This window comes from Malurus melanocephalus, unplaced genomic scaffold (assembly GCF_030028575.1).
Source record: "Malurus melanocephalus ecotype Western Australia unplaced genomic scaffold, MMel_1.1 scaffold_358, whole genome shotgun sequence".
NCBI classification, from domain to species: Eukaryota; Metazoa; Chordata; class Aves; order Passeriformes; family Maluridae; genus Malurus; species Malurus melanocephalus.
Genome location: NW_026623590.1, coordinates 267136 through 281345, shown reverse-complemented (window position 1 = coordinate 281345; position 14210 = coordinate 267136). Strand labels below are relative to the sequence as shown.

The 14210-nt window shown below is 46.5% G+C and overlaps 1 protein-coding gene across 1 annotated transcript in view; it reads right to left on the bottom strand.

Annotated features, from left to right (window-relative positions):
- The window catches only part of CUNH10orf90 (chromosome unknown C10orf90 homolog), a 30983-nt gene extending 19305 nt beyond the window's left edge, over positions 1-11678 (bottom strand). Inside the window, exons 1-2 of the mRNA XM_057378425.1 lie at positions 11553-11678; positions 8232-9279 (exon numbers count right to left, since the gene is read on the bottom strand). Of these exons, the coding sequence (XP_057234408.1) occupies positions 8232-9279; positions 11553-11678 (1174 nt within the window). The remainder of the gene's footprint in view (positions 1-8231; positions 9280-11552) is intronic.
- Between the last annotated feature and the right edge of the window lie 2532 nt (positions 11679-14210).

The window sequence follows — 14210 nt, the reverse complement described above, 5'->3', positions numbered from 1 at the left end:
AAATATCCCAACCTCCACAACATCCTGGTTCATCTCTGTGGAGTCTGGAATTATCCACTGAAGAATCCAGGGTTACAGAGATATGGAAACAGAGAAGCTGAAATCCTAAGGCTTCACAGCCAAACAGCMTCAAGTTGCACYAGAGAAGGTTCAGKTYRGGAATCAGGAAAAATTTCTTCACTGACAGAATGGTTAATCCCAAAACAGCCTTCCCAGGTGGAGTCACCATCCCTGGAAGTGCCCCAAAAGCTCGGGGATGTGGCACTTGGTGATATGGTTTAGCTGACACGGTGGTGGTGGTCTTGGTGATCTTTGAAGACTTTTTCCAACTTTAAAGATTCTGTGCTTCTATGGGCAGGAAATGTTCCTGCCTGGCACCTGCAGGATGTCACCTCACACTGGGAGCTGTGAGAGGGTGTAATTGCAGCAGGGTGTGTGGGTGGGCAGCTCAAATCCCACCCACACAATGTGAGGTGACCGCTGGCACCGGCGAGCTCACAGTACCCAGCTGTTCCACTGTACCCTTTGTGTATTTTATCAGCATTTTCCCCTTTTCCTTCCTATGAGCTGGGAGAGGATGAAAGGCTAAAAAAAAAATATTTCCCTTTCATTAAACCTTTCATAATTTGGAGCTTGGTCAAGTATCTGGTAATTATTTCCTCATTTGAGATAATCAGTCTTAGGTTTTAGGCTCACGCCTCGAATCTTCGCAGTTTTTCTTGTTGTGCCTTTTTGGCCACGCTGTGCCAGAACCATGTCTTTTCACAAACCCAACACTCCCAGGCAACTGGTCCTCAGAGTGAGAGGATGTCTGCTCACGTTGTTAAGAACCATGGAAACAGTTATTGAAAAATACTTTGAAATTTACTGCTGTGTGTTCGAGACATTCCCTGTAGCAGCCACAGACCCGAAACCTCGGAGTTAAAATCCGTGTTTGCATTTCCAGGATGTCACCTTAGAAGCTATCAGACGCTATTGTGGTGACTCAAGGAGTAATCTGATGCAGTGTGACTTCAAAAAAAAAAAAAATGTTCAGGATGATTCAGAACATTTAAATGGTGATTTGCAGGGTAAGAAAGGCATGGGCCACTTGGAATTCTCATCATGTCSGAGGCACCTAGTTCAGCTCTTTCTGATAATTTACCGCAGCCGGGCTGAGCCAAGTGTTCATTTCACAGACTGCACAAGACTTGTTCCTGGTTTAAACCGAGTGTGAATTAGGGGAAAATGAGGCCCTTTGCTCCAGTGGCACAACACAGTCACTGAACCCACAGAGCCCATCTCTTTTAATCATTATTTTAATGATTCTGGCATTCTGGGCCACTGCTGCTTGCCCCGAGTGCTAACGAGTGACTCACATCCTCCGGTCTTTCTCTTCAAATTGTCTGGCATTTTTACCGACCCTGACAGCTCAAGATAGAAATGTCACCGAATCACAGAATGATTGGAGGTTGTAGGTTGGAAAAGACCTTTAACATCATCGAATCCAAACTGACTGAGATGGGAAACAGCACAAGAGTCAAACTCTAAATTGTCACAAGACAAAACGAGGACAGCTGAACTTCTACTTGGATCTCCAGACAACGTGAACATCTTTGGGAAAATAGTTCTAATTTATGAGTTTCACTCATAAAAATGTCTTCTGTTACACTGTTAACAGGGCAGATATCCTTCTGTCTTCTAGAGAAAAAATGGCCTTTTTACCCCAAACATAACACAAAATYGAGCCTTTAATCCTCAAAAGGCAAACTCAAAAAAGGAAAATCCAACTCTAGTCAAATTATTTTATGATCATGTCCTTAAACACACCAAACCAAACAAAAACACCCACAAGAAAACCCAACCATCCCTGGCTACTGATTGCCTTAAATCACAGGGAAATTGATAAAGAACACTTGGTTCCATAGGAAAATCATCTCAGCTGGAGTCACTGTAACATCACARTGCCATCATTGAGAACCAGCTTTGGCTCATACAGCCCTGAGCATCACCCTTTCCTCCTGCTGACATCACTGCCCACCATCTCCAGGGGCAAAGGTCGCCCCTCTCTTCTGATTTAATAAATAAATAGTTTAAAGGAACAGAATATCAAAGAATATCCCTCCATGCTGGTCCCTTACTTCTCCAAGCCCCTTTGTCACAGCAGATGATGGGGAAACTGGTAGCAGGCCTTTGAGATGATGAGCAAAGCTGGAAAGATGGCACTCCAAAAAATATAAAACAGCCCTCCAGAAAGGAAGAGGCATCCCTTTCCTCCTAAAAAAACTTCCAAGAGAAAGGGAGGCTGTTTCCCCCCACAGGCTGGGGTCTGCCTCAAAGTCTGGGGTCTGCCTCAAAGTCTGGCAGCATCTCCCAGAGCCCCCAAACCAGGATTGCCAATTCCTGACTGAGTTTTCAGCGTCTGAAAAACGAATCCCCAATTTCCGGGGACGCGGCACACAAAGGTGACACCGCGGCGTGACACGGACCCAGCKCCACAGGATGTCTAGACTGAGGGAAATCGACAGCCTCCTCCATTTTAAATCCATCCCAGATGAAGTGAAACATCAAAGCAGCTCCTTTTAATGGGCTTTTTGGCGTGTGGTGCTTTGTTCTTAGCAAGTCAGCGCCAGCTGCCGCATCCACAATGCCAAGTCAGGAAGGTCCCCAGCCGAATTTCTGGCTGGTGTAAATCAGTGTCGCTCCTCTGCACYCTGACATTTCCATTGGTTGACATCAGCTGAAGATTTGGCTCCTGGTGCTCGGCAGGTGCAAGCTGAAGGAAAATCTTCTGGGCCATATTTCACATTTGTGCTGTCTTCACCACCGGTTGTGCTGCACACACTCACAGGCTGGGGAGTTAATTAACATCAGCTGGAGCTGCTCGAGTTTCTATACCATAAATTCCATGTTGTAAGGAACTGCTTTCCTCTAATTATATCTTGTTCATGTGTATATATATAATTTTTTTTTATTATTTTTTTTTTTATTTACACACAGATCTTGTGCTCTGGCTTATTGCATGCTGACTTTCCCATAAGCAGAAGATGAGGTGAGAATGTCACACATTCCTCCATCATAACATTTCAAATACTATTTAATTAATGAAAGTAAATATTATTTACAGCCTTCAGATTCCCTAATTAGCCCTTTCTGATTACAGGCTTACCTATTAGTTTAGAGGTGACCCACAATATTTTCTTTTTACACAAATCTCTCAAATACCAGGAGCTCTTCAGTGTGTATTTAAAACAAAAATACATTTTTGCTTTGCAGGTAGCATCTTATCTAAGCTCCACAGCACCAGCTGCTCTGATTTTATTCCTGTATGAGTAGGAATAYACATACATGCATAAAAAAATTAAARTAGATCTTGAAACTRAAGCCTAGTTAYTTACCCTTTAAAAATGTGCTGCTGACTTCAGCACTTRTTAATCAACAAGTTGAGGAAGGGAACAGAAGCCTGTAGTCATCTGGGGCCACTCAACGCCCCCAAAGCCCAGATCCCATCTCAGTTTTCCCCACTCGCTGCCTTGGGTTGTTTTAATTAAGCAAATTATGCTTTCACATCACCTGCCAYGCTCTTGGGGAAAAGGTACCAGCAGCTGCATTACCCAGCCTCTGATGGCTCTTGTTCTCTGCTGTAAATGTGTCCTTCCCCTGCTGAGAGTTTCACCCCAGAATTCTGGAAAGGGAACTCTGGKAGTGCCCCCCTGAGCCACTGGGGCAGCCCCCAGAGCCCTCAGCATCTCCACCACGGCCACCCCACTGTGCCTCATCCACCTGCCACTGCTGCCTCCTGCACAGAACCACGGGATCAATGGGGTGGGGAAAATCCTTTAAATTCTGTGGGTTCAGCCATCCCAGCACTGCCCAGGCCAGCACTGCCCCGTGTCCCCAAATGCCACATGCACAGGACTGTGAAATCCCTGCAGGGATGGGGACTGCACCYCTGCCCTGGGCAGCTGGGACAGGGCTGGAGAACCCTTTCCATGGAGAAATAGTTCCCAAAAATCCAACCTAAACCTGCCCTGTCCCAGCCTGAGGCCGTTCCCTCTCCTCCTGTCCCTGTTCCCTGGAGCAGAGCCCGACCCCCCCGGCTGTCCCCTCCTGTCAGGGAGTTGTGCAGAGCCACAAGGTCCCCCCAGAGCCTCCTTTGCTCCAGGCTGTGCCCCTTTCCCAGCTTCCTCAGCCTCTCCTGGGGCTCCAGACCCTTCCCAGCTCCGTTCCCTGCCCTGGACACGCTCCAGCCCCTCCAGGTCTATCTTGTCCAAGACTGACCCCAGGATCTGAGGTCCTTCAGCCGTGTCCAGCACAGGGACAATCCCTGCCCTGCTCCTGTGGCCACACCACGGCTGATGATCATCTCATGGTCCTGATGCCCCTACTTGTGGGTGGTCACACCAGGGAGTGGGACTTTTGCCCTTTTGTCCTCTCCCCCACCATCCTTGCCCATTTTCACCTCACCTGGGGCACTGGGAGCCAGCACAGCGCCCACCACCCAAACTGGGCTCACGCTCCTCCTCACTTGTTCTCCCTTAATATCTCTGCTCAGCAGTTTGGGATATGACAACAAAAAAGAACAAAAGTGTAGATGTTAGCAGGAACTACTTTGGTTTCAAAAATAGCTGAGTTGTGTGAAGGTGCTCAGGCATCAAGAAGGTTATGGTTATCTAAGCTTAAACAGACGAATTTAGATATTGGCATTTATAATCTTCCCTAGAAAAGTGATGATATTGTTTAATCAAGAGGTCAAAAAGGACTTAAAATTGTCCCATTTTCTTCTCTTTGCTCCTTTTTAATAATTCAGCCTAGAGCCCGGTAGGTAATAGATAGTGAAAGATGGATGGAGAACCAGATATTCATGGGGAAATATATTCTCCATGAAAGGGAGGTGAGAAATTAAGATTAAAAATGTTCCTGTCTTCAGCAGAAACAAGACTAATCCTTTCATTTCCAACTCACCTTGTATTTATGAGGCATCAGCTGCAGACAGGAAAGGAAATTGCAGCATTCCCTGAAAAGCAGCGTTAGCAAGTTCTGACAGCTTGTTAAAAGCCGTGACCAAAGGCGGGGGTGACACACATCCATCACCCGTGACAGGGACCTCGTGGAGCATGGCCTGGGCTGGCCYTTGGCCATATCTCCCCAGTGGGACATTTCACACGTTCCTCCAGCAGCCCAAGGGATGGAAATGTTGGCYGCTCACTAAAAATAAACACAATTCTGTCCCACGGCTCTGTCCTCCCACAGTTCAGGGCTCACTTCATGGATAACATGGATTTTCCAGCGCTCACAATCCAATTTCTTACCAGATCATGGAAGGAAAGGGCCAAAGCAGTGAACCAGTAGAAGACACGGTCCACAGTGGGGAAATATCATATTCCATCCTTGGGATGCTACAGCATGAACCGTGGCTTTGAACTCCGAGTCCCAGAGATTTGGATTTCCACCTGTAATTCCCATCCGTGAGCAGAGCTCAAGATTTACATTTCATTGACAATTCTAAAGTATCCTTTTCACATGGTGGAAATACATAACTCTGGAGATTACCTGGTCCAGCCTGCTGCTGAAAGAAGGGCCTTAGATTGAGTTATCCCAGCCCATGTAAAGCCAAGTCTCGAATAGCTGGATTTGGACATGAAATAATGTGAGTAATACAGTGAGTGGAGTCATCATTACTTCAGTGAAGTCACACTGAAGATTAGGAAAAAGACACTCCAAAGAGGCCAAGGCTCAACTGGCCCTGTAGGAAACAGCAAATCTGGCCCCAGCACCTGTAAAGCAGAAAAAAAATATTTTCTGCTCATTCCAACTCAGATCCTAACAAAGCAACCTCTACATCCTGGAAACCACACTCACGGATTTCATATGGGGAACTGCAGCCTTGAAAGTAATTTTTCTTTTTTTTTCCTTCAGCATAGTGATGTTATTACCACTTGTATTTCTGCTGGCAGGAAGCTGTTGCCTACAGCTGCAAACCAATATAAACTCTGACTTTCTGGGTCATCAGAAATGTAATGGACAAAGCGCTTTTTGCAGTCCCCTCACCCACAAGATAACTGTGTTAGAGCACGAACACTGTGTCAAAACTTGCTCACTGTCCCTTCCTTGCTGGTCCTTCCTTCCTTTTCAACACTTCATTTCACAAACATTTCATTGCATAAACATGGAGCAGAGTGAAACTTAATGGGAAYGGATTTGAGTTAGTAAACAGTAGGGGAAAAAACATCCAAAATAATTGGGAATCTAGAATGGCATCAAAGTTCCCCTCTAGAAGGGCTGTCCAGGTGTGGAGGGATTTAAAAACTGTGTGGGTGTGGCACTTGGGGACATGGGGCAGTGGTGGCCTTGGCAGTGCTGGGGGAATGGTTGGACTGGATGATCTTAAAGGTCTTTCCCACCCTAAACAATTCTGTGATTGATAATCTCATACCCATAACTTCTGCTCCTCACYTCACCCATTCCAGAACTGAAGGGGACTCACTTCTCCATCTCTCCCAGGTTAAAATCCCACCATTCCTTCTCATTTCAAGGAACAGAGTGGCTGTTCCATGCGTTTTTCCACGTTTCTCATCATTTGTCACATTTAATGGTTGATGGCTGTGCTAGAGCTCATTACTGGGGTGATCCTGCTGAGAAAGGCTCTTGTTTTGGAGCATTATTCTGATTGTTTATACAAATTTCASACAGGAAAGTTGTAGTAGGCTGATAAACACCTCCTCACACATCACAAAGGGTCTGAGCAAGAGAAATGTATATCTTTACATTCTACATTATTGCCCACACAAAGGGGGGAAGCAGTTAGAAAGGTAACACTTCCCATGTTTATTTACACATATAGACTTGTGTACACAAATGGTGGAAATCCTTTATCACCAMCCAGGATTTCTCAGCTTCTTACCTCATATATTCCCTCCTTTTAGCAAAACCACAAAACCATGAGCAGCATCCCGATTCACTTTCTAATAATTTCTAGTAAAAGTGGTTCTCCCATGCCACCATGTCACTAAGCCCAGGAAAGGCTCAGTTTTAAATCTGGTTCATCACAGAGAAACCTTGGAAGGTGTTGGACAAAGCCTTGAATACGTAACCCTCCCTGTGGAGTGATATTCCCCAATGTTTGGAATTAAGATGTGTGCAACAAAACGCTTCATTTGCTGGTCCGTCTCTTTGTATTTCTCTATTCTGTATTTTATCACAAATCAGCTTCTTACCTCACCAATTTCCACAGAACAACGAGCAGCATCCTGATTCACTTTCTAATCCCTTTTACTAAARTGATTCTCCCATGCCACCATGGCATCTCCAAGCCCAGGGAAGGCTTAGTTTTAAATCTGGTTCATCACAGAGAAACTTTGGATGGTGTTGAATGAAGCCTTGAACTCATAACCCTCCCTGTGGAGTGATCTCTGATATTTGGAATTAGGGTGCATGCCATGAAAAAGGAACCTTAGGAAGCTGCTCATGATCAAAAAGACCGTATAAGAACAGGGAAATTGCAACTAAAGGTGGCCCAAAGTCACAGGATACAGTRGGGGTGTATTTTAATCTTTGTGTTTTTGGTAAAAACCAGACTGACTCATTGAAAATCTTCCCATCCACCTTCCCTTCCTGGCAAGCCAATGTGAAATCCCAGGGCAGCAGGAGCTGCACCCTTCTGGCATGAAAAAAAACCCCACAGCCCCTCTCCCTTCCCCAGGAGCAACGCTGCAARGAGCGTTTTCTGTTTGTAAAATGCTTGGGAAAGTTGGAAACAAATGCATTCAAGATTTGCAAACCTTTTACCTGGTTCCAGTAGATAGAAAAGCCTGGGTTTATTACAGTAGCCCTCTAAGTAAAAGCTGAAAACAAGATCATTTTTAATTGCAAGGAGAACAAAACCAAGCTCAGTGCAGTCATCTCCTTCTTAATTTCACACCTTGAAATTCAGCCCTTATTCAAAGAAAAACCTAATTATTTTCAGGGGATAAGCACTTGCAGGTTGCTGGGAGAAAAAAAAAATAAATTCCTGCTAGAAATGGCTGAAAAAGAGGTTTAACGCAGAAAACACAGGGGGATTTTGCTCTCTCAGCTGATGAGCAGCACACATCACTGGCATGGCAAATATTCATGGCAGCGCYGCAGCTGGAAACCTCTGGGCTGTGCTCAAACTCCCTGTGCCTCTGCAGAAACACGGATTGCTGCTCTCTGCTCTCACAAAAACACCGTGGTGGGGCTGCTCCAGCCTGAGGTTTGTGGAAAGGACTCACCTGCCCCATTGCCCGAGTGAGGAATTTGGATGGAACACCCAGCGCCAGGCTGCGCATCCTCATCCTCTTCCTCTGCTGCCACCGCCTTGGGAGCTCCTCTGGGAATATCCACAAACGCTGGAAGCCCCGAGGCAAAGRCACTTTGCAAAGAGTGTTTTATACCCAAATATCGTTCCTTTGCTGTGTGTTTGTCAATGATCTCCTTTCCCGTGCAGTTTGCGCTCGGGGGCGATGCGAGCGGAGCCCTCTTTGCTCCCGGAGCTCTCCCCTCCAAAGGCTCTCCATTAGCTATGCCATCTACTCCATCTGCTGTTAATCCCGACAAACTGCACTTCAGCCTCAAGGACAGCGTGGATCTGTGCGTTTTTTGGCATTTCACTCGAGGYTGGTCGATGCACACGTTGAGTGCCTTGATCAGATAATAGACGGCGTTGGGACATGGCCGGGACAGCTGGAGATGCGCTCGGGAGATGAATGAAGGTGGCTTTTTCTCCCTTCCATCGCTGCGTTGAAGGCCCACACAGTCCTCCGTGATTCCAGGGTCAAAGAGCTGCTTTTGGGGCTTTTCACCCGATTTTGAGCAAGACTTGGAAAGCTTGAAGGGAGAGGGTTGTTGGTTTGTGCRGGCTGGGGGAGGCCAGCGCCCCAGGATTTTGCCGGGTTTGGGGGTCACTGTGCCGGGCTCTTGTCCAGCTCCAGAGCCTCGTGCCAGCTCTGCAGAGCCCACAGGAACACGCCTGGCTGTGACAGTGATGGAGGCAAAGCCTCTCTGCTGCTTTGGACACTGCTTTGGACTGGGAGAGTCTGACGGGGACATGGTGTCCTGTAAGGATGCCTGGATCTCCAACCCGCTGGGAAGCACCAAAAACGCCCTGGAAATGAAAGCTGGCCCGTGGGGAGGTGGAGATGGCTCCGTGGGACAAGCCTTGGGCTGGGGGATCAGGGGCTGCATGGGCAGACAGGGCTGSTTTCCTTTGGGTTTGTCCTCATCAATCTGTGCGATGATTACTGCTGAAATCAATGCTGTGTTTTGTGAAGGCAAAAATTCCTGCAAAGGAAAAGATTCCAGTTATCACCACACCCCATTATCCTGTGTGCAACTCTTTCTCATCCWCCATCTATCACAGCAGCCAGTTTTGTTCAAGATCTCTTGTTAACTGTCTATTCATGTGAACTTTTTTTGCCATTTAAAAATGCACGCTCTTGAAATCAGCTCTGAATTGTCTGGGAGGCTTCAATGAAAGCGTTATCACTCCAGTGAAAGAAAAATATTACAATTTAAAACCTGAATCCCATAGTATTATTCTGAGTATTTAACCCATCGCCACAGATGGGATTGGTGGGTGTTTAAAAATGGAAGTGGCAGAGGCAATTGCCAGTTTCAGACTCAAAACTCCTCTTTCACAATCATCTGCTGGAATTTAAAATGCATTTGAGTATATTACGGGTCCCTGGGCTGTAGCATCCCATGCTGCAGAGGACATGTGGATATCAGGGTTAGGACAGCTCTACAACCTCACCRGTTACAGGCATGAAGAAACTCCCAAAAAAGTGACACAGTTACCCACAGGGGCTCTGGGTACTATTTTAATTAATCACTTCCCTCTTTCTTATGRTTCCTTTATGACACCTGCCAATGATATCAAACATGTCCAGCCAAGATTGATTGACAGTGGCCYGACACTGACAATGGCCCAGATTAATTTTTCCATCCATGACAGGAAACATCCATCCTGACAGACCACACCTCGCTCCACTCGAGGTGGTGAAGGAGCTGCTTTCCTGTTCCAGCTCTCTGACAAAGAGCAAACCTGAGTTCAAAACCTCCTGCTATCGTTCTCCACCCATGGGCACGGGAATCCCATGCAATAAAGCATCTGGACTAATCTCATYGCTGCTGTGGATGGGCTGATTGTATTGCTCCTGCTCCCTGAGCTCCCAGACCACCTGATGCTAACAGAAATAAAAACCCAAACCCAACACTGAATTGGGATGCAGAACCTGAGGATTTGCTTCCAAGAAAAGCTGAGCCCAGCTCATTCCAGGATYAGGTGCCATCGGCTCCTGCCTGTTGTGAGCTCACCCTGCTCATGTCTGGGTGTCTCTTGACTGATCATCCCTGCCAGGACTGCACAAGGGCTCACAAAACACAAACACTGCTCTTCCTGCAGAGTGACAGGGCTGTGACCTCCCTGGCACTGGGGTCACCCTTCTCAGGGCGTGGGTGACACTGCCCCAAAACCCACAGAGAGATGACCTTCAAGGACCCTTCCAACTCCACCCTTCCATGATTCTGAGATCCCGTTAAACCATCCCTGTGTTCCCCTCCATGCAGGAAAACACCACTGGGATCAGGTCCTCTGCACCTCCTGGGATGGGAACCCAAATGGGCACAGGCAGATCCAGCCTTTATTAACAAGGTGAAACGCCAGATCAATTTTATCAACTCCTCAAACCGGCTGCCTGTGGTTTGGACAACTCAATAATTTCACAGCCCCAGGGAAAGCATTTTCTTCCTCCTCTGTTTCTTTCATGCTTCGTAACAACATTTGCCTCATATTTTCTTCACTTCATTTACTCCTACCTACAGGTTTAAGGCCTCTGCCTGCCTTCCAAAACTCTCAACTTCCCCCAGATTTCTACAGGGCACCAAAGAAGAATGTTCCTTRAGAGACTTTATTTTGGATGCATCCCTCATGCTCCGGTAGTTAATTTGACATTTATTTCTCTTGTTGAGGGCTGCACAGATGGAGACATCCTACAAGAGTCCAAAGGCATGTCAGAAACGCTCCTGATTAGCTACAAACTCATGCACCAGTATTCTAAATCATTTACTAAATCATTTACCTTTCCTTTTCCTTCTTGAATATATGTATCATTTCCTCCTGCCAACCTTTATGAAGAAATGCATCTGTAAGGTTTGCCCAGCTGATCCTGGGCTCTTTGGGAGCTTTCAAGCTTCACTGCGTTTGTGAAAAAAAACCACACACAAAGTAATTGTGGTGAGCTGAAAACCTCAGGCTTTATCTCGAGGACATGTCAGGCAGAGTGTACTGATATTTGGGATACCGCTTGATTTAGTCTCGTGGGGTGTTTTTAACAACTTCTTTTCCCCACAAAACCTGTAATTTCCCCCCCCCCTCACCGTGAGCATGCAGAATCACAAYGCTCAGCCATCATTTTATTTGGCTTTTCTGCTGCCTAAGCTAAGCCCAGCTAAACAAAACCAAGTCCAAACACACTGCTCAGCAATCGGTGATTGTTTTTTAAACCCTCCTGCATTCTGCTGACGGCTCTGCAAACAGAATTTATTTATTTTACCTTGGTAGGGCTGGATTTTCCCCCCACGCCGCTCTCCTGCTGGAGGCCTGTGCATGTCCTCTGATCATCCCAGCGCTTTTGTGTCACCCCTGGGGACAAACACAGAGAAAGGAACATTTCTGTCATTGTTGTGGGGGWGATGAGTCAGGAAATGTGCTTWCAAATGGGGTGCAGGCAGCGGGGARAGTTCTGTAAATGATCTGGTCACCCCGGGATGGGGGGATCTGCTTCTGCCCCTCCATGGAAAAGGGGCTGGAAACACCCCTGGGATGCTGCTGGAGGAATGGGGATAGGACAATGCCGTGTCCAGCACGGATCCAAAGCTTCTCCATCTCTGCTTTTGATTTCCATAGCTCCAGGCACGGCTGTGGAGGGACCAGGGAAATGCAGACTGCAACAAATCTGTGCCCCTTTTGTGCTCTGTGCGGAGCAGGGAGCACAGAGAGCCCAGCCWCGAGCTGCATTTCACTGCCACAGATTCACCCTCGTGTTTACAGACCTGCAGTGACTCCAAACCACAGATTCMACAACATCACAGCATTCCCAGCTCAGGGATAACTGCTCCAGCAGCACCTCAACCTCTGCCTTTGCCATGGGTTGKTTTTGGGAGCACCACTCTCCCTGCAGCTTTTCACACGGAGCTAATTTCCATTTAACACAGTCCTGGGCCATTGCACTGATGCATTACGWCTGCTGTCAACTGCTTTGCCAGAAATTACGTTACTTTCTAGTTTGCATTAAGCATMCAAAATTAATTTTCAGAAATTCTCCATTTGGACCAAAATCTCTCGACGTTCCTGGCTGTTGTTTTACAGCAACATGTCACACCACTGGGAAGACCTTTTGTATTGTTTTTCTTCCACCCAGGCAGGCTGCCACAGGAGAAATTTTTTTTTTGCTAAGCAGGATTTCGGTTTATGTGTTGCATTATATTAATAAAGGATATAAATCAGCTCCACTTTTGGAAATGTTTATTAAACCATACCCACCCCAACAGGGTGAAGGRGAAGAGGGGAAAGGTGCCAGGTCTMTCCCTCAGGAAATATTCAGTGCCACCACAACACTTGGAGGATGCTTGATGAGCTTTTTGTTTTAATAGAAGACACTAAAATAAAYTTTAACCCTTTTTAACTCCAAGATGCCAACGCCACAGTGCATTTCCACAGCTGGCATGAAGGAGGTTTGTTTGTCATTGAGCAGCAGAGTCCAGAGCCCCATTAACCACAGGGTGGGAAAAACAGAGAATCCAGAAAGCTGTCAGAGAAGAGGGCTCACTCCATGGTTTTTAACAATGGAATAATTCTCAGTTCAAGGGCAGAGAGCCTGGTCCAGCACTGCTGGTACCAAACACAGACAGCTCCTCACTCCTGGCGTGGTGCACAGCCAGGAGGGCAAAATCAAAGGGTAAAATCCTCCTGTGCTGCTGGAGAAGCCTCGTGGGAAGGTTTTTTTCAGTGCATCAGGGCTGTGGGGAACTATTTGTGGATACCTTCACAATGAAGAGCAGCCACGTGTGCTGTCTTATTTACTTTTTAAAATGACTAAATAGGGAATGACCTGCAGAGAGGGGTAAAGAAGAAATTCCTGGGTTGAGTAAGACGCTATTAGAAATTTGATAAAAAAACCCTATGAAATTAAAGCAACAATTTCCACTAAGTTACCAATATTTTCCTGATTTCAGGAATGAAAGAACGGCGAATAAGAACCCCACAATTGTCTCAGATCAAGCAGGAGACCACAACAGGAGATCATGAACTCATCAATGTCAGCTGGAGCACAGGGAAATCCAGAGCCTGGCCAAGGCTAAATCAGATCCAACAGGCCTGCTCTTCCATGGATTTCATTCCCAAGCATTTCCAGCACCAGAGAAACACTGAGCACTGCAGGGTCAAAGAAAAATGAGTTGTCAAAGTCTACACTTAACAGGTAAATTATCCTTATCTGAGGAACCTCCCATGGTTAGCAATAACCTGTGGGTAGAACCTTCCAATCTCCCACAGATCCCTTGGAATTGGATAATTTTTGCTTATCTGAGATTAAAAAGTAGCTGTTTCTGGAGCAGGAGAGACAGGAAGGATTGAGGTGAGAAGAAGAAGAGAAGTAAAATCTTTCTTTTCTTTGCTAAATCATCCCAGCACAGTTTTGCATTGCCTTTTGTCCCATACCCCATGCAAGGGCATTCTCACTTTTCTATAGGAACCCTACAGCTGGAAAACATTTTAACTTCTGCCATTCATTGAACCTGTTTGTTGAGACAAAGGGGAACATTTCTTCACCAAAATGATTTTCAAGAATTGGAACAGGCTGCCTAGTGAAGCAGCAGTGTCACCACCTCTGGAAGTGACCAAAAATCTCTTGGATGTGGCACTTGGGGTCATGGTTTTGTGGTGACCTTGGCATTGCTGGGAGAACTTGGACTCAGTGATTTTATAGAGCTTTTCCAACTCAGAGCATTGTTTGATTGACACCCAGAGTGACACCAGGCAGAGCTGGAATAACTTCAGACCACTGGCCCTGGCCTCATCTGCAGTTTTTGTCAGGAAAGTTGCATATTTTAGTCACTTACTCTTCACATCTGACAAATCTCCAATGCGTGTCAGCACTTCTGGTCTCCCCTGCTCTGCCCCAAGCCCTGCTTGCTCTGCACTGACCACGTCC